At 41.9% G+C, this 18,618-nt stretch overlaps 1 protein-coding gene across 6 annotated transcripts in view; it reads left to right on the top strand.

Moving 5' to 3' along the window:
* FYCO1 (FYVE and coiled-coil domain autophagy adaptor 1) overlaps nucleotides 1-18,618 on the top strand; it is a 54,775-nt gene that overhangs the window by 15,616 nt on the left and 20,541 nt on the right. For 5 of the 6 annotated variants that reach the window (XM_075418857.1, XM_075418861.1, XM_075418860.1 and 2 more), the window contains exons 5-14: nucleotides 1,697-1,803; nucleotides 2,658-2,801; nucleotides 3,570-3,663; nucleotides 4,079-6,709; nucleotides 7,765-7,857; nucleotides 8,877-8,995; nucleotides 10,401-10,568; nucleotides 11,001-11,150; nucleotides 12,602-12,807; nucleotides 13,153-13,297. In XM_075418857.1, coding sequence (XP_075274972.1) covers nucleotides 1,697-1,803; nucleotides 2,658-2,801; nucleotides 3,570-3,663; nucleotides 4,079-6,709; nucleotides 7,765-7,857; nucleotides 8,877-8,995; nucleotides 10,401-10,568; nucleotides 11,001-11,150; nucleotides 12,602-12,807; nucleotides 13,153-13,297 — 3,857 coding nt within the window. The remainder of the gene's footprint in view (nucleotides 1-1,696; nucleotides 1,804-2,657; nucleotides 2,802-3,569; nucleotides 3,664-4,078; nucleotides 6,710-7,764; nucleotides 7,858-8,876; nucleotides 8,996-10,400; nucleotides 10,569-11,000; nucleotides 11,151-12,601; nucleotides 12,808-13,152; nucleotides 13,298-18,618) is intronic. The other variant, XM_075418862.1, reaches the window with a different exon arrangement.

Below are 18,618 nucleotides of genomic sequence, written 5' to 3'. Positions count from 1 at the left end.
TTCACAGTCAGCATAGAAACACTGAGGATACCAAACACTGCATGTCTCCCTGAACTCTGGCAGGGCTCTAGCAGGAGGTGGCATGGTTTTGCTTCCTAGTCAAATAGTCTTTGGCTACTTGTAGCTGCATATATGTAAATATTTTCCTCTGCTTATTGTCATGTACATCTGTTCTAGTATCTCCATGCTTAAAAAAGGCATTGCAGTTTAATTTGATAAACCAACGGGAGTAAGGATAGGATTAATTCAGTGACTTCTAGTGGTTTTTTTGGACTATTCTTAAGATATTCATTAAATATGCCTAGTTAGAAAAAACACTTGTAAGATTCTGTGCACAGGGCAGGGATAGCATCTCCATGAAGAAATATTCAGACATCTATAGGGTGAATGAGGGCAAAAACCAGTTGGCAAATTAAATTTGCTGTTTCTGGGGTACTTAGCCTTTGGGAACCACGTTGTTTCACACTTTGTATCCTGTAGAATTCAGAACAAAAAGCAGTAAAAGGTGCTGCTTCATTTGCTCCACATTTAATCACTCCATTTACAAGAAACACTTTTGTATATAGTGGATTGCCAAGATAAATGAGGAACCAGTGTCTTACTTGGGCGCAGAAGCCCAGTAACAGCAAAACCAAGGAAACCGAGAGTTAAGGTATTGCTCTCACTTCACCACAGTGGAATCCTGATCAGGAGTAAAAGCTCGTGTGACCTTTGAGCCTTCTTTCTCACTAACTTTTCAAGCAAAATTTACAGTCACCCACTAAGTTGAAGCTCAGCCCCTCTAATATTTTCCTTGGCCTCTATTTTTTTAAATAAGTAATAGAATTGATTTTTAGTTGGATGAGCATTTTGGTTAGGAGCATGGCTGACAAGCGAGAAATTCTTTTCGTCACTTCTGTTTTCCATTCGTAAATGGATTACTGATTTTGATAGAAGGGAGAAATGAAACACTACTGTTTAGTGTTTCGTTATTTTTCAGGACAACAAATAGCTCAGATGTAAAACACAAAACAAAACATCAATTCTTCAACTCAGCAGCTATAACAAAATTTAGTGCTGAGTTTTGTGATCTCCCTTATGCTGATTTAACAGCTGTCTTCATAAAATGATTTCAGTTGTGCAGCTGCCCTTGGTCTGAAGTACAAATTAGATTTTTATCAACTTAACGGCTAAGTATGAAGAAAGGCTTTTTGCATCGTCTGGGGTTACTGTGTCTGTGGGAATGTGTATATGTGTACATCTTTGTTCGATGTCTAGATCTGCCCTAAAGCTCTTTCAGCTGTGGCCAGGCACATCTAAAGTAACCTAAGCAGTCACTTCTGGATTTGCTGGGCACATTGAGGTTTTGCCTTATATTGAGAATTGCCCTTAGCATAGTCTGTGCTCAGGTACTCAGTATATTAGATGATCCATTGGTCCTGTGATGCCTTTTGTATTATTATAAAGTTAACAATAGCCAGCTGTAGATACAAGTTTGTCATTCTAAAAAGATTCTACCCGATGACAGTGTTGGAAGAAGGTGTCTCTCAGTGTCAGTTCTTAACCGCTTCCTTTTCAACTAGTGGCTTATTGTGGGTTTTTTTGTGTTGGTATGTAGACTGTTGTGGCCCTGTCTCTACATGATACAAATTATACAAATTATACAAATTACAAATTATATTTAGAATTTTCTTTTCTTGTGGTTTCTCCCTTGCAGCTACGAACATCTCTTGGAAAAGGAAGAGCATTTCTTCGTTACTCCCTTGTTCACCAAAGGCTAGCAGACACCTTGCAGCAATGTTTTATGAACACCAAGGTGACCAGGTGAATAGCAAAGTACCTTGTTAACTAATGGGTGTTTGCTCAGTGTGATCAAGCAACATCACCTAGTAGCTATTGAAAGAAATTGAAACCCTTCCAATGGTTGTCTTAGAGAGCTGGCAATAGGATAGGAAGGAGAACAGACCTTTTGGCCTGGGTCACTGGTTCATACCTATCTTAGGCTGGTAAAGAATGAAAGTTGTTACAGCTAAATGTGTGTGGAGTGGGTGGTGCTGATGCTTCTATGTGTTGGTTTTGAAGGAGACATTTTTATGAGCATTGAAGATCCTGGGTTTGATCTTCTATGCTGTACATTATAAGGGAGGATTAATCTGGACGTGTTGCGCAAAGCCTTAGAAAGCATTTGGATGTATCTCGGGATTGTCACACAGAGGAGCAACTTGCCCCTGGCCAAGGAACGCTGAAGATAGTTTGTAGTTGGTTGGAGGGGGGCTGGTAGGGCTTTTAGAAAAAGCCAACTATTTGCACAGTGTGTTTAACTCTGGTTGCTGCTTTCTGTCCCTCATTTTTGATGTATTATGTGTGTGCTTTAGATATTTACTGTGTGATTATCCAATGTATAGCAAATACTTCATCTTACCAGTGTTTTGCCCAAGCACTAGAGCAAAAAATACTGTGCAGGGGCTCCTTTAAAGATACTGAAGTGGCTTGATTTCATTCACATCAAAGGGATGGGATGTTGATTGGTGCATCTGGTGGTTCTTAGTTTACATTTACAATAGCATATCGTAATTTTTCTGGGGTGAATAATGATGTTGTGGGGTTTTTTTTCAAACAAAACTGCTGTGTCCTTTTTGCTTTCCAATGAGTATTACTTAATTTCTTTTGTTTTCAAGTGACTGGTACTATGCAAGAAGTCCGTTTCTCAATTCCAAAATGAGTTCTGACATTGTGGGTCAACTCTATGAGCTCACTGACGTTCAGTTTGACTTGGCATCAAGAGGCTATGATTTAGATGCTGCTTGGCCAACATTTGCCAGGTAAGATAGAAACACTTTGTCATTTTATATTAACAGGGCCACAAAATACCTGCCTACTACAGAATCTGTAAAAGCTTCTGCTTCTGAAGGTAGGAATACTTTTATTAGACCACGCATACGCTTTCTCCATATAATTAGTCTATGACCAAATTGGCCTATTTTTTCTTCAGTAAACTGTGTACCAGAAGTCAGCGTTGATGCTCTGTTGTGGGGTACTTTCAGTAGCTGCAGTTTAGGCCCAAATCCCAAGCTATTCTCATCTTCACAGGCACAAGGAGAAATGTGCTTAGTTTCTACTGTTTTAAGAGCTAGAGATGGGTAATGACTGAACAGCCAAGCAGTCTGCTTCCCTTGCAGCAATGGTAGAGATGACAATAGGCGGTACCCACAGCCTGATCCCACCTCAAGGCGGGGAATAACAAAAAATACGAGACCTGATCCAGATCCATTTGTATCAGTGGGAGTTTTCTAGGGCTGCGTGCTGCCACCATCTGGTTGAGCTGCCACCACACAGAAATACAATTCTTTAGACCAAAGCTGCATTGGTGCTTGTGGATGTGGGAAGTCATGGCTACCAGCCTCATAACCTTTTGATATCCCTGTTTTGTTTCCATCAACTTCAGTGGTTGTTGGCCCAGACTCCAGGTGCAGTTATGTCTTTTTGTATATGGTAGTTAGAGCTAGATGCATCTTACGTGTAAGAGCAGAAAGACATGTATGTATATGCTCAGACTTCTCTTACATATTGTTGCTTTGTGTGATCAACAGGAGAACACTGTCATCGCTTGGATCTTCATCATATTTATGGAAGCCCCCAAGTCGCAGTTCCAGCATGAGCAGTTTAGTGAGCAATTATTTGCAGGTAAGTGAATTACAAATAAATGTTTATGTGGCATGACAGATCTTTAAGTAATGGCATAGTTCCAGAGAGCTTGGTAGTTTTATGGTGATTATGACTCTTGTCATGGTAAACTACAAAAAGACTTCTTCATTAAAAGTAAAGGGAATTGTCCAGTAGCTGATTCAGCTGAACACACAAATCTTGTAGAGGAAAAAAACAATGTACTCAGAAGTCTGCCTGCAGATAGGGATGTTTTAATTTATCTTTTGTGAAAACAAGCCCCATTTCCTTTAAGTTGATATCTTGCAGTGCTGTGAAAGCAACATACAATGTCACTGTGCGTTAAGAAGCTGAACTTGCTCTCATTTGAGCACACCATTTAAATGCATGTTTAATACTTCCTAAACTTTCTGGTTTTCCCATTCTGTTCATTTAGGCCCAAGAATTTCCCTCCAGCCCTGATGCAAATAGCTCAGCAAATGTTGAACACCTCGAGTGCTTTGAAGAGATGCGTGTAGAACTTGACCAGGCCGAGCTGAGGCAGAGGGAACTTCAAGATCGTATTCACCAGCTAGAAATGGAAAACCAGGAGCTCCAGGCAGCTGTGAGCCTTCAGAAAGAACAAGTACAGGTAGAAAAAGAGAAAAGCAATAACTACAGCGAGGAGAACTCCCGACTGACAAAGATGATCACAGAGTTACAGAAGCAGTGTGAGGTCTCGCACTCCACTCAGAGCACTGTTCATGACCTGCAGAAGTGCCTGCAGTCACTGGAACTGAATGCAGTGGAGCAGCAGAAGGAATATTCAACAAAGCTGGAGCAGCTGGTGACCAGCAAGGAAGACTGTGCCATAAAACTGCAGGTGTTGAACCAGGAGCTGGAGACCTATAGGGATTTGGTTGCTATGAAGGATCTTTGCATCGATGAGCTCAAAGCCAAGCTGAGTTCCACAGAAGAGAAGAACCTCAATCTCCTTGCAAAAGTTGATGCTGCCTTGGAGGAAAAGGGACAGCAAGCCACAGCCCACTGTGACTCTGCCCTACAGATACGGGCACTGTTAGAGAAGCTTCAGGAGGCAGAAAAGGGAAAGGCAGATATGCAAAGACTGAACGAAGAACGTAAGTCTCAGCTGAAAGCAGCAAGGGAGGAGCTGCACCTTAAAGAAGAGGCACAGAAGGAACTGGAATCCAGATACAAACGCCTCACTGCTGACTCCAAAGAAGAAAGTGAAAAGCTGCTTGGGAGCCTGGAAACCATGGCAAAGGAAATGGATGCACTTCAGAAGGCCCTGACACTGAAAGGAAAGGAGGTGGCTGAGCTCCAGACCCAGGTAATGGGGTCGCTGGCTCAGGTGGGGTCACTGGAAAAAAATCTTGAGGAAGCAAGGAAGGAAACAGAGAAACTTGAGGAGGAGTATGGTAGGAGGGAAGGAGCACTGAAGCAGGAAGCCCAATTGCAGGCAGAGCAACTTGATCTACAGGAGGGTCGCTTAACAAAGGTGAGTCAGACTGTGCGTAGCCTTGAGGAGCAAAACCGGAAACTCTTGACTGAGAAAGAACATCTCAGCCAGAACGTCAAGGAGCTGGAGAAGCAGTTGGAGCAGCAAAACTCTGCAGTTAGCGAAATGGGTGAGGAGAGCAGGAAGCTGAAAGCGGAGAACGCGAATTTGCAGCAGTCCAAGAAGAAGATGGAAGGGAAGCTGAAAAATTTGGAAGCTTCTAAAGCTTCCCTGGAAGCTGAGGTAGCCAGGCTGAGAGCCTCTGAGAAACAGGTTCAGAGTGAGATAGATGATGCCCTGGTGTCAGTTGATGAAAAAGAAAAGAAGCTCCAAGGCGAGAACAAACAGCTGGATGAAGACTTGCAGAATGCCAGGAGGCAAAGCCAAATTCTGGAGGAGAGATTAGAGGCTCTTCACTCAGACTATGAAGAACTAAAGCAAAGAGAAGAGGCCACCAAGGAGTCTTGTGCCTCACTTGAAGGACAGCTGAAGAGTGCCAAACAGCATAGTTTACAAATGGAAAAAAACTTAAGCACCTTGAAGGAAAGCAAAGACTGTCTCCAGTCACAGCTCACAGAGATGGAAGTAGAACTACGAGGCATGGAGAGCCAGTGTGAGCAGCTAAGAGAAGAAGCTGAAAGACATAAGAAGAAAGCAGAGACTCTTGAGGTAGAAAAGCTCGGTGTTGAAAAGACGTGCCTTCATCAGACAAAGCTTATTGAATCCCTCACATCAGAAAAGGAATCAGTGGAAAAACACCAACTACAGCAGGCGGCTTCTCTGGATAAGGAGGCAAAAGACCTGGCTTCCAGACTGAGCATGAGTGAAAAGCAGTTGGAGGTCAGCCGAGGTGAAGTGTCTAGGCTGCAAGCAGAAGTCCTTGACCTGCGAGTCAAGCTTCAGCAGACCGCTGATGAGAGAGAGCAGATGAGAGGTGAGCTGGCGATCACAGAGACTGTCTTGGATGAGCAGAAGGCACTTGTCCAGCAGCTGAAAGAGCAAAGCGAGTCACTCAACAGAAGCCATGTGCAAGAACTGGTGCAATGTAAAGAGAGAGAAAAAGTGCTGAAAAAAGAGCAGGAGACAGCAGCCCATCAAAAAGCTGAGCTGGAAAATGATTTGCTGAACCTCAAGGACGAGCTATCCAAGGTTAAGCAGTACTTGGAAGTTGCTAGAATGGAAAACGAAGAAAACAAAGATCTCCTCCACAGAACCAACACAGATATGGCTGAACTTGGTATTCAGATTTGTGCCTTGACCTCTGAAAAGGTGGATGCAGAAGAGCAGTTAGCTCAGACCACAGAAAGGCTCGAAGAACTGGAAGAACAAGCAGCAGAGCAACAGGAGAAGCTGAAGCTTGACATCTCTAATCTCAGACAGGAGAACAAGAGCCTGCAAGAGAAATTAGAGGAGGCTCAAATGTGTGCCGCAGCTGTCCCAAGTCTGCAATTGCAGCTGGAGACAGTAAAGAAACAGGCACAAAGTTTCCAAGAGACCAGCCAAGAAGAGCTTTCTGCAATAAAATTTCAAATGAGCACAGAGATTCTAAATTATCAGACAAAATTCAAGGTAAATTAATGTGATTATTATAGCTGAGGGAACTGTGCAGGATTTCCCCTGCTTTACCATCTGCTGCAGCCATTGCTACATGAAATCCCAAGGTTTGTGTTGGTCAGGCTCTGAGACTAGCATGCAACTAGCCTTAGCCTGGGAATGTGAAAATGTCTCTATGTTCATGACCTAGGCCTATTTGAAGTAAAATAACTCTTGAGAGTTTTTTGGAGATCTATAGTTTGGCCATTCGAGCACGGTGGAGAGGCCATGTCATATGGAAAAGCCAGCCAGTAATGGACAGCGTGATGATTCCTTATGTTTGCACTGATGGTGTCTTCTGTAACCGTTGCACCTGGTCACATCTGTGATTTTTTTCTTTTTTTTGGTAGGAACATTGCAAGATCTGTTCCCCACACCCGTAACTCTACTGCTTAAAACTGATTTTGATCAAAGTGAACTTAGACTGAGACCAGATACTTTTGCAGTTAATTCCCTCATGTATTTTTGCTTTCAACTGCTCAAGGTAGCAGCTGAGAAGGTCAAAGTTTTGCTTCCAGAAAAACCTGAGTCAGCCCTGTATACATGATAAAGCACACCTAAAGGCTGAAGATTTTAATGCATGTGTTCTGCCATTCTGAGATAATGTCTAAGACTGGCAGTTGACCAGAGGCTTATGCCACTGGTGATATCCAGATATCCCTTAAGTTTGAGAAAATAGCGTACATTCATTTATGTTTCATTTTCATAAAGGCTTCTTAAATCTCAGTGCTATTTGGGCTGTCTCACTCTTTTGAGCCAAAGCATTTTGCAAGTTGGGCCTTTTTGCTGAGAACTGCAATAGCCCATAGTAAGTAACAGTAAAACACAGCTGGTCTGCCACCACAGGAGGGGCATTTCTGTGAATCCATGGGTTGGGTGTCTCTTTAGCTGTCTTTCGTGAGCCTGACAGTGGTGCTGCATTTATCCCATATATGGTAATAAGAGCACTGGTGATTCACAACTGGGAATTTCGTAGATGGAGGGGGTGGCTGCTAGAGGAATGCTAACTCCTGGCTCAATCTCTCTGCTAGGCTGTCAGTGAAGATTGTGGGAAAGTGAGAGAGCAACTTGAGGAGCAGAAGCGACAACAACATGCTGCAGAGGAAGAGATTGCGGAGTTACAAGTAGGTACTTGATCTGATTAAAAGACAGACATGTTTGTGTCAGCAGGCATTAGTGTTCTAGCTGAGAGAGCAGGCAGCGTTTCTGATGGCCAGCTGTGAGTTTGAGAAGGTCCTTGAATAAATACAGGTGCTGCTGACAAAATGCTCGGCAGCTGGAAGTTAGCCACTGAAACAGAGATTACAAAAAGCACAATGGTACTTAGGATTTGTCCTACTTTGAAAGCTAGTCAGGTTTTATGTAAGACCTGGTTATATGTATGCTTCTTAAATGGGGGTGCAGGCTTAAAAGGTGTCTGTCTCAGGCCCTGCATACCCACTGCACACAGCTGCACGTGTGGACCCAACTGTTTGCAGGCTGCAAGGGGCACAGAGGCAGAGAATTAATCTGACTGAGAAATAACGCAGCCGAAAAAAAATACAATTTTGCAATGCATTTATCAAACAGTTGAATTAGGAGGGTTGTACTGAGGTGTAAGGAATACAGAAAGAAGAAAGCTAAGGTTATTGAACTTGGTTCTGCCTGCTAGCGGAAGTACATACACCTTTAGTTGCAGTCAGGTATGTTCCCTGAGGACGCCGAGTTTGGAAGACTTCTCTGGAGAGGCTAGCTGTCAAAGCAGTTTTTGTTTCCATTGTTCTTCATGTTCCATATAGCTTTAGTAAAAATTTTTGTTGTTGTTGTTTTGAATTTTTTAAGGGGTGAAAAAACTTCTGTTCTTTTGCCATTATCTTTGAGAGATTTTTCTTGATAAGGAGGCAAAAGCTCAACTGACATGGACTAATAAGAATTACAGGCTCAATACTGTCTTACTTGAGAGTCTATCCCTTATTTAGTGTGACAGAAGTAATCAATCACTTGTACACAACTAATTAGTGTCTGCTTATACAATAATATCTTAATTGGTGGTTTGGCTTTAACTGATTCGTTTAAAGCATTATTTAGGTGTCTTGGTAATTGTGCAATGTTTGGTAAAGTGTTGTTTTTATATGTAAGGAAATAAAGTAATTTATTTCACTAGGCTGCAAACACAAGTTTGTCTAGAAAGCTGGATGAAGCAAGAGAGCAGCTGTCTGAATCAGAATCTGCTCGGCTGCAGAAGGAAGAGGAGGTGACATCTCTGAGAGAACTCTTGGAAAGGTGGGAGTTTGGATTCTTTACGCAAGCTGTTAACTCTTAACTAAGCAAGGGGCCAATAACCAAAGCATATTGAAAATTGCTGTGGTTTATGAAGTAGCATATGCCATGGAGTTTATATAGGGTGAATAGTGCATGGGCACTGACGGGAAATATTAGAATGACACTTCAGATGAGAAATACGTAAATTACACAGCACAGGTGAATGCAAGGTTTAGGTTTTATTGTATTGTTAATTTAGCTGGTGACGTAAATTCATTGCATGTCTTCCTTTAGGAAACTGAAAGACATTTTATAACCTCCTTTTACCTTATAGGTTAGTCACCAAATTAAAGCACCAGTATTGGCTCCTTTTTTTTTTACAAGGAATGGAAAATTTGTGCTTTTTGACAGTTTGTTTTTTATATCCTCTCCATGAAGTTTCAGAGAATCAGTAAGAAATACTTGAATGGGACCACATCTTGCATGTCTTTGTCAGGTTTCTTACCAGTTTTAAGTATCTAACGCAGGCTGTTTCCAAGAGCTGTGTAATGTGGGCCGATATGGTGTGGATTATCTGGCAGTCCGAAATAGATCTTCGTGAGGCATATGCTCACACAGAGTCTAATGGGTTAACCAAAGCCTATTTTTAGATTTTTGTGCTGATATCATCTGTCTTTGTGGGAAGATTGATAATTTTTGGTCTATGCTGAAGGCTGTTGGTACAAAATCTAACTCATTGAAATCTTTGAATTAGCTGAATTGTCTGAGGGAGTTCAGACCAGCTCAGTCTTTTGTGTTACGTTACTGCAGCATTTTTGATCCATTGCTAGGACTCACAGTACTGAAGTTACCATATCGTCGAGCCAAGACTTACACTCTAGGAAGCTTCTTGGGGGGCACTTCTTTCCACTGACTGTGCAGTGAACTGGGTTGTCTTAACCTTTAGTTTTTTAGTTACATTTATGTTAGAAGAATATGATGAAAAACTGGTTTGCTTGCCTTTTGTGAACGTGAAGGCTATGGAGGAGTATGTGTTAAATGGCTTTTTGTGTACAACCTGCAAATGCTGGGCAACCTGTGGCTGTAGGACTTCCCCCGTTTAGCTCAGTTTCCAGCTGCTGCTGATCGTAGCTTCCAAGGACACTAACTTTATTCCCAGTGTCGTAGCCATCATAAGCTTCACCATAAGCAGGGCATCCAGGAAGTTGCTGATTGCTGACTGTGTTCACCAGATAACGGATCTGTGTGTACTTTCAGTGGTGCAGAAAATTGGAGAGATTCTGGCTAGCTTTAAAAAATATGTACACTGAGAACGATTTCACTGAAACTACCTGTTTATCAGGGTCGAGGACCCCTTACTTCCATGGGGAAGACCTGAATGCACATGAGCTAAAAACGATTCTTAATTGCCTTTGTATTTGATCAGAATCCAAAAAGAAGCTGATGAAGCAAAAGAGAAGGTCCTGGATTACAGCGAGAAGCTCAGCAAGGTGGCAGCAGACAAAGATAGCAGCGACCAGAAGTTATTTGCTGAACTGGATGACCTGACGAGAACAAAACAGTTCCTGGAAGAACGTTTGATAGAACTTATCAGGTTGGCATCAAAATAAACAGCAAGCAGAAATTAAAATCCTAGCTTAGGATGTTAAGGGATACTGCCTAGGTAGTTCAGTCTTGGTTTTTTGCATTGAAGATATAGGTAAATGGCCAAGTTCATCAGCAGCTGAAATTTTGCATTTCCGTAATACAGTCGAAAATACAACACCCAATATTATCTTGTCCTTAATTTGATGTCTGTTTTGCAAAAATGTATTTCTCTGCATGGCGTGTATTTTTCTCCCCCCTGCTTTCCAAGAGCTTCGGTAGGTTTCTTGATCCATCTTTATTTCTGAAATCTCCTCAGAAGTTACAGCAGAGCAATTTTTGCTGTGAAGCTTTCGCCAGCATTCAAATTGAGGTTGGTTAACAGTAGACCAGCAGCGATCATTTCTGTGTGTTTTGCTTTCTTTTAACTGTGTCTCTGCAGAGATAAGGATGCTTTGTGGCAAAAATCAGATGCCTTGGAGTTCCAGCAGAAGCTTAGTGCAGAGCAAAGGTGGCAGGGGGACACAGAGGTTAGTCATTGTCTGGACTGCCAGAGAGAGTTCTCATGGATGGTGCGCAGACACCACTGCAGGTCAGTTTGAACTTTATTACGCTGTTCAAAAGCAAAATTCAGTGTGATCATTTACATGGATGAAATAGTTCTTAATCTTTGCAGTTCATTGGTCAAAATTATTGATACAGGACATTGTAGAGGCTGAAAGAACGCATCAGCTCGCAAGAAGATAAGAGATATTAATGGAAAGGTGCCATGATATGTGTTAAGGCAAAGATCTGGATGCAACTCTGACTTGGGGAGTCTGTCAGTTTCTCATTTCTGGAAACAAAGATAAGCACACCCTACATAGTGTGATTCTTTAAAGGGCTGTGTTTTTAATATATTTATTATGCACTCCTCTGTGCAGGCTGTAAGTAATATTCATGAAGATGTTTTTGCTGTCGTGACAGAAGTATTCCAGAACAAATCCAACATACTGTGCAATTATAAATTTGGTTACTTACACTAGGTATGTTCAGAGATAATTACCGATTGCAAACTAATCTTTAAAAAAAATGTTAATATTAAATTGTTTCCTATACAGTTAGCCTGCTTGGAGTTATTAACTACCTGATCTAGATTTATTCAAATGTATTTAAGTGGATACATTTCACGGTCTCAGTGATACTTTATTTTGGTTCTTTACTGTTCTTTATCCTCACAACCTGATTCATCATGTAAGGTGTGCAGTACCAGAACTTTCAGCTGCATATTAATTTAAGGAACATTCAATGGGGATTAATGAATAGTGAAGCCATTTCCAGTAACAACTTTCAAACTACTCGTTTCTACTAATATCTGCAAAGCTTGCTTATGTTTCACCAGTACCTACTAATGATTTAAGTGGTTATGAAAAACAAAAACACTAAGACTTCACAAATAACAGTCATCCCTCCTGAGTGCTTTTCTTCATGAAAATCTTAAAAAGTTCGTTAAAAAGTTGTTGGTAGGTTTAAAACTGAGAGACTGTAGAGTGGAGAGAGCAGGAGGGATGAATGGTCTGAAGGGGAGAGAGGGGTGATCACTAAGTAGACACATACAGACGTGTTCTTACACTCATTGCAAGCAAATAAAGTTTTGCCCTGAGTGTGGGATTTGGCCTCTGTAACACTATTAAGGACATGTGCTTCATATGTGCTTAATATATGTATTATTTATTTGTATTGCACATTTGTGGGTATTTAATTGTTTTTATGTATTTATGTTTAAATGTATATTTACTTTTTTTAGTATTTTTGTGTTTTTTCTGTTTTCCATATTTATTAAGGCAGCAAAGTATGAATGTGCATTTCTACATCCTGTTTGTCAAGAAAACTTGCTTCACCTTAGAAAGCAGCTCAGTCTGTATTATGAGTTCTGCCATGGCTGTAGCATTCGGGCTTTTGCAGAGAACAAGGCCATTATGACAAAGCCCCAGACTGTCACGTAGATATGTTCCACCTGTACGTGGTACTATTGTAACCCCTTTGGTTTCAAATCATTTCTAGAATGTGTGGTCGCATTTTCTGCTACTACTGCTGCAACAACTACATGGTGACAAAGCCTGGGGGAAAAAAGGAGCGTTGCTGCAGAGCTTGCTTTAATAAGCCTAGAGTCATTGTGGACAGTGCAGATGACTCTGGATCCAGTGCCAACCAGGAAGGATCACCAGCTTCATTGGAATCACCTGTGTCACCATCCGAGAGGGCTTTTGGTTAGTGTATTGTTTGCATGCTGTGGAGAAAGAAGTAGAGTTCTTAGACATTCTCCAAGAAGCCACATGGTTGCCTCCTGCTCCAAGGACCTGCATGTTCATGGAGTGTTTTCAGGGTGGGATTGTTCCCTTATTTGAATTTGATTGGTATTGACAGAAATTTGCATGTATATTAGATGAGTGTCGGTCAGCCTGAGATTTTCAGTTGGTTCTAGTAGTTGCCTAATGCTTCTGTAAAGGTAGAGGACTGGCCCAGTCTTGCCCCCTTAAGGGTTTCACTTTCTTGTTTTCCAGACAAACAGCTAATATCGTTAATGTTTCTTTTCATGTCTTTTTATGGCACAGTTGCAAGTGAAGCCTCTAAACCACCAGATGATGCAGCATTTGATATAATCACTGATGAGGAGCTCTGCCAAGTACAGGAATCAGACTCTCTCCACAATGAAAGTCAGATGGAGGGAGAGTCTCTGGATCAAAGCGTGACAGATCTGTGAGTAAACACTGCTTCATGGAGAGGGAACTGTTTGGGATTTTGTTTGGAGTGTTGGTATTTTTTTTCTGTTCAGTGGGAATACCTGTCCTCTCCATAAAGAGAAGACACTTCTGTTCCCAGCCACATGTTCAGTAGACCAACACAAAATAAATTTGGCCTATTTGCACAGTCGGCATCAAGTCTAGTAAATCCAAACAACTCTGTCCTCTCCCTCCATCTGCTGCACCACAGCACAGAGGAGTAGTCCCAGTTCTGTGCTGTCACCAGGCCAGCTGTCGGCATTAAAATCAGTTTGCAGGCCACACTGGATCCCTGGTCATTCACACTTAACTTACAATAGGAGCTAAGCGATACTCGCTGTCAGACTCACCGTTACTTGCTATCAAGAGAACAAAGGGATGGGGAAAAGATAAGGAAAGATTTTTTTCTTTTTATGACAGCCTTCATTGAGCTGAATATGAAATAACTGATCTGTGTCTGTAGGATTCCGTACTACTTTAAAGATAACGGCGTATAGAAAATTAAAAACCAGGAATTGCATAGCTAAATCTGGCACAAGTGTGGTTTTTTTTTTTCTTAAGAAAATGAGAGTGAATGCAGGTTTCAGTCACTTTTTTACATCTATTTCTACATAGATTAGCCATGAAGAGGATCTAAGGCCATCTGAATATCCAAGTGCTTGGTTTGCAAACTGTGTTGTAGTATTATAGTTTAATGTATATTAATGTTTATACAAAATATTGTCTTACTGTTGTTCAAATATTTTCAAAAACTCTGTGCTGTAAAATATATTCTCTTTCAAAAACTTCTAGAGAAGTTTGAGAAGGAAAGAAAAAGGGCAATTTCACCTAAATTCTGTACTTGTTTTGCTTCTGAGCAGAAAAATAAGTGCGATAAATCTAAATGCTAAACTGAAAATAGCCACAGAGTAACCAACTTGCTGCTAGGAAAGCAGACCTAGGCTCTTGCCCTAAGCAGACCCATTTCCTGCATAAACCACAGTGACTTGCAATTTTGGTAGGAGGCAGACCATACAGACTTGTTTATTTGAAAAGGAAACTTTTCAAAATTATGCATTTTTGTTCATTAGTAAAGAAGTTCTATGTGTTCTGCCCATACTGTTGACACTGACAGTATATTCATGTTTATCATGCCTTGGGCAGACATGAACGAACTGAGAGTCACAGTACTCTTGCGAAGTTGGTATTGCCTTTGTTTTGCAAAGGGACAATTTGCAGTGGGAGATTTTTGCTTGTTTTTTTGTTGTGTTTATTTTAAGAAGAAGCAAGTGTAATGCACTACTACTTTGAATTCATGCTATCTGTAGAGGAGATATCACATGTGAGTTAGCTCTGGAGAATACAACCAGGAGAAAAATGTGTGTCACTATTTTTTCAGTTTGGGATTGGGCTAGATTCATTTTGTCCCACAGATTATTCAGGCTGGAAGGAAGGATTGCCGTTAACGATGGAATACTGTTCTTGAAGGGCACCCATGCAACAGCCTGCTTGCACCATATAAACTTAAAGGATGTTCACCTCCCCTTGTTCAGAGATTATATGCAGGAAAGCTAAGAAATAGTGTTGTATCCTCTGTTGCTCTTGATTCGTTAGTGTTACAAGCCAAGGGAAGAGTCCTATTATGGTTATACTTGGAGCTTGAGACGTACTTTGCAGAGAACGCAGACCATACCTGCCCTTCCCCATGACACTTGTAGTGTTTGAAAGGTCTCACTAGCCTGAGCGCTGGAGGAGAGTGCAGGAGAATGGCCTGCTTACACTGTGGATGAATTGAGCATCTCGTGTTGATTGTGTGGTTTTGTGTTATGGGAGAGATGCAGAAACTGATATCTGACTCAGAGGATGGTGTGGCACCTGTGGTATGTGTTGAAGGAAAAAAGCAGAGCGCAGTGTTGATCATGACAGCACAAAAGTTTTTTCAGTTGTTTCTGTGGTGAGAAGTATATGTTTACCCAGACCCTGAGTGCAACTTAGCACACGAGCAGACAATTCCGCATTTGACACCATGAGTGTTTGAGGGTAAACATGCCAGAACCACTAGACTGAACATGAGCAAAGGGTCTGCTAACCCTCTGTCCTGTTGTCGTGGTTTAACCCCGCAGCTGGCAACTAGGACCAGACAGCCGCTCACTCACCCCTCCCCTTCCCTACCAGCAGGATGGGGAGGAGAAATGGAAAAAAGGGGAAACTCGTGGGTTGAGATAAAGACAGTTTAATAAGATGACAAAGGAAATACTACGACTAATAATAATAAAAACAATGAGTATGCAAAACAAGCTAGACACAATACAATTTTTCTCACTGCCCAATGACTGATTCCACAGCCAGTCTCTGAGCAGCAATCTCAGAACCTGGAACTTGTGGATTTTGCGAATTTCACAGAACTCCTGAGAAAAGACCAAACTCATGGAGAAGTTCGAACTCCTGGAGAAAGAGGATATAGTTGAAACTCCCAGAAAAGAGAGGATTCCTGCATCCTGGCCAACCCTCATTTATAAACTGAGCATAATGTCCGTGTTACGGAATATTTCCACTGGCCAGCTTGGGTTGGCTATCTGGCTCTGCTTACTCCCATCTCCTGCACACCTGCTCATCAGCTGAACATGAACATTCTCCAGGGAGACTGGAGAAAGTCCTTGATTTCTTAGCAACAGCTAAAAACATCAGTGTTACCAACATTCTTCTTGTACTAAATCCAAAACACAGTGGCTACTGGGAGGAAAATTAACTCTATTCCAGCTGAAACCAGGACACCTGTCTTTGACAGCAGCCCATGGCAGATGTACCGATAGTTTCTCAGAGTGTTTTCTCCCACCTTCCAAGGATGTGCAGTTCAGTGACTTTCTGAGCTACTGGTTTCAGTGCTTCCAATTCTTGGCCATGCTGGACTGGCCAGCCTTGACTTCGTATAGACCTTTGATCTTTCTTTTTGAAGGTGTCCAGCTAAATGTGGCCTGATTTCTATGTGGAGACTTCAAGAAGTTTGAAGTATAAATAATAATCCACTGGCATCACAATAATGTTCTGTTTGCATGAAATTGAGTATATGGGGTAGAATTTGCTCTGATATTGTGCCTGGGGAAGACAGAAAGGATCCAAGATTGTGCTTGCTAGATGGATGTCTGAGGAATGCATACAAATTAGATTTTGTGCCAGACTTCTTTATAGGGATTCTGCTGAAAATAGTCCAAGCTATTCATTTTTGCCAGAGATTTAAACTTAACTGGTGCAGCTATAAAAGAGAGGGAGATGAGCAGCCAAGAAAGGGAAGAGGAGGGAGTCTGGATGGTCCAAACAGACAGACAGAATATCTGCAATAGACGTGCTCTGTTGCCAGAGTTTCTTACAGCCTTACTCTCTCTGAGTGGTTGACGTTTTTGCACTAGGCTTTATTCTGGTTGTGCGTATTTGCTGGACTGAAAATGGGAGCTGGCACTCAAAGCAGTGAATTGTCTTGAATATTTTCTTTTCTACTTGTTCCTTTTGGTGTCTACTGTACTGTTATTCTATTTTTCACTTGTTCTCTTTACTTAACCCTGCCCCTCTAGTTCTTTCCTTGAAATGACATGAAATGAGAAGAGCATTACTTCATAACAGCAGATTTTGAGAGGCTGCCTTTATTGGTACAAGTCAGTTCAGAACCAAATAAAACTCATCTTGGTCATGAGCTGCACAGGTGTGTGGCAAGGTAAGATAGATGCTGTACCAGCATAACTCTGACTGATCTTGAAGCAGCTCTTTCCTTTTGGTTAGCATTAAGCAGCAGTTGCTTCATGCTTTCAGGTCTGGTATGTGAGTTTGGAGCAACCTGATTGACATCTTAATGTGAGAAGCTGAAAGAAGTTATGCAGTTGCTGTACATCCTGCTACTTCAAGGCTCATGAGTTTTCTTTTGAAGTGTTGTATTTTTAAACTCTCTTATTTCTAAAGTAGATAGTATTCTAAAACAAAGGTCAGGATATTGCATAGCACTGGGTCAAATTCCCTGGGGTAAACCAGTGTATTTCCATTTCAACGTATCGTAGAAATTACATGCCTACAGTAAGTGTTGCAGCAGCAGCATCAAGATCATAGATGGCAGAAGTGTTAAAAAAAAAATTAAACAAAAGAAAATAAAAAAATTAACCACTGCCCTAGTACAGAAGCAGAGTTTATTCACACCTTGGTACTGCTTTTGGTAGAAAGAACATCTCAGCCTGTCTGCACTGTGGTTGCTTTGTTTTGGATTCTTTTTTTCTTAATGACTCATAACTCTCTTTCCTGACCTAATTACAGGTCACGTGGCTGGGCAGGGTGCCAGCGTAGCGAAAAGGGGGAACTGCATGTGGTCTGAAGCATTCACTGTCCTGTGCAGAACCAGCTGGGGAGGGGAGTGGGGACAGGAGCACCTCTCACCACCCTCCACTGGCAAAGTCTGCCCTGCAGCTGTGTGTTGGGATAGCAGCTTTCCTTGCCACACAGATGTGAAAACACAGCGCATTTCTTCCTAGTTTTGTTTTTAAGATACTACACCATTTTGTGGTGCCCAACACATTGGGCCTATTGCGATAGGACGAGGGGTAATGGTTTTAAACTAAAAGAGGGTAGACTTAGACTGGATATAAGGAAGAAATTTTCTACGATGAGGGTGGTGAAGTATTGGAGCAGGTTTCCCAGAGAGATGGTAGATGCCCCATCCCTGGAAATAAACCAAAACATTCAAGGTCAGATTGGACGGGACTCTGAGCAACACAATCTGGTTGAAGATGTCCCTGCTCATTGCAGTGGCGTTGGACTAGATGACCTACAGAGGTCCCTTCCAACCCAAGCTATTCTACGATTCTATTCTATGATTCTATGATTTCACTGTGGGAGAAACAGGAGGGATTGTGTAGTAAAGAAGGGGTTGCCTAAGAGGCTGTTTTCTAAGGCGAAAAAGGTGACGTGGACACAATGGTGCCGATAAGGTTCAGGTATCACTGAGCTGCAGTGACCTGGTAGGAAGGACTGAGTGTTAATGGGGAGAAAAGGAACATCCAGAGTGAGCATGGTTATTGCAAGAATGGTTTGAAACAGGTCAAAACTGGTATTTCAAAGCTGTAATGCAAAGGACTTTTAGCCTTTGGGCCAGACCCAGCCCTGCCTTCGTCATAGGCAGCCACAGATGCATAAAGCCCTCCTGCTGCTCCTCTCCAACATCACTTCTTTCTTTTCCCTATTCCAGTCTCCACCCCTGTTCTGCTACTCTCTGCAAGAGCTTTTGCAGACTTTCTGCCCCAGCCTACACTGCACCCTGCGTACCTTTTTGCCTCCCACTGG

Source organism: Opisthocomus hoazin, chromosome 4 (assembly GCF_030867145.1).
Source record: "Opisthocomus hoazin isolate bOpiHoa1 chromosome 4, bOpiHoa1.hap1, whole genome shotgun sequence".
Classification (NCBI taxonomy): Eukaryota; Metazoa; Chordata; class Aves; order Opisthocomiformes; family Opisthocomidae; genus Opisthocomus; species Opisthocomus hoazin.
The sequence above is the reverse complement of the archived record's forward strand: the minus strand, read 5'-3'. Positions and strand labels throughout refer to the sequence as shown.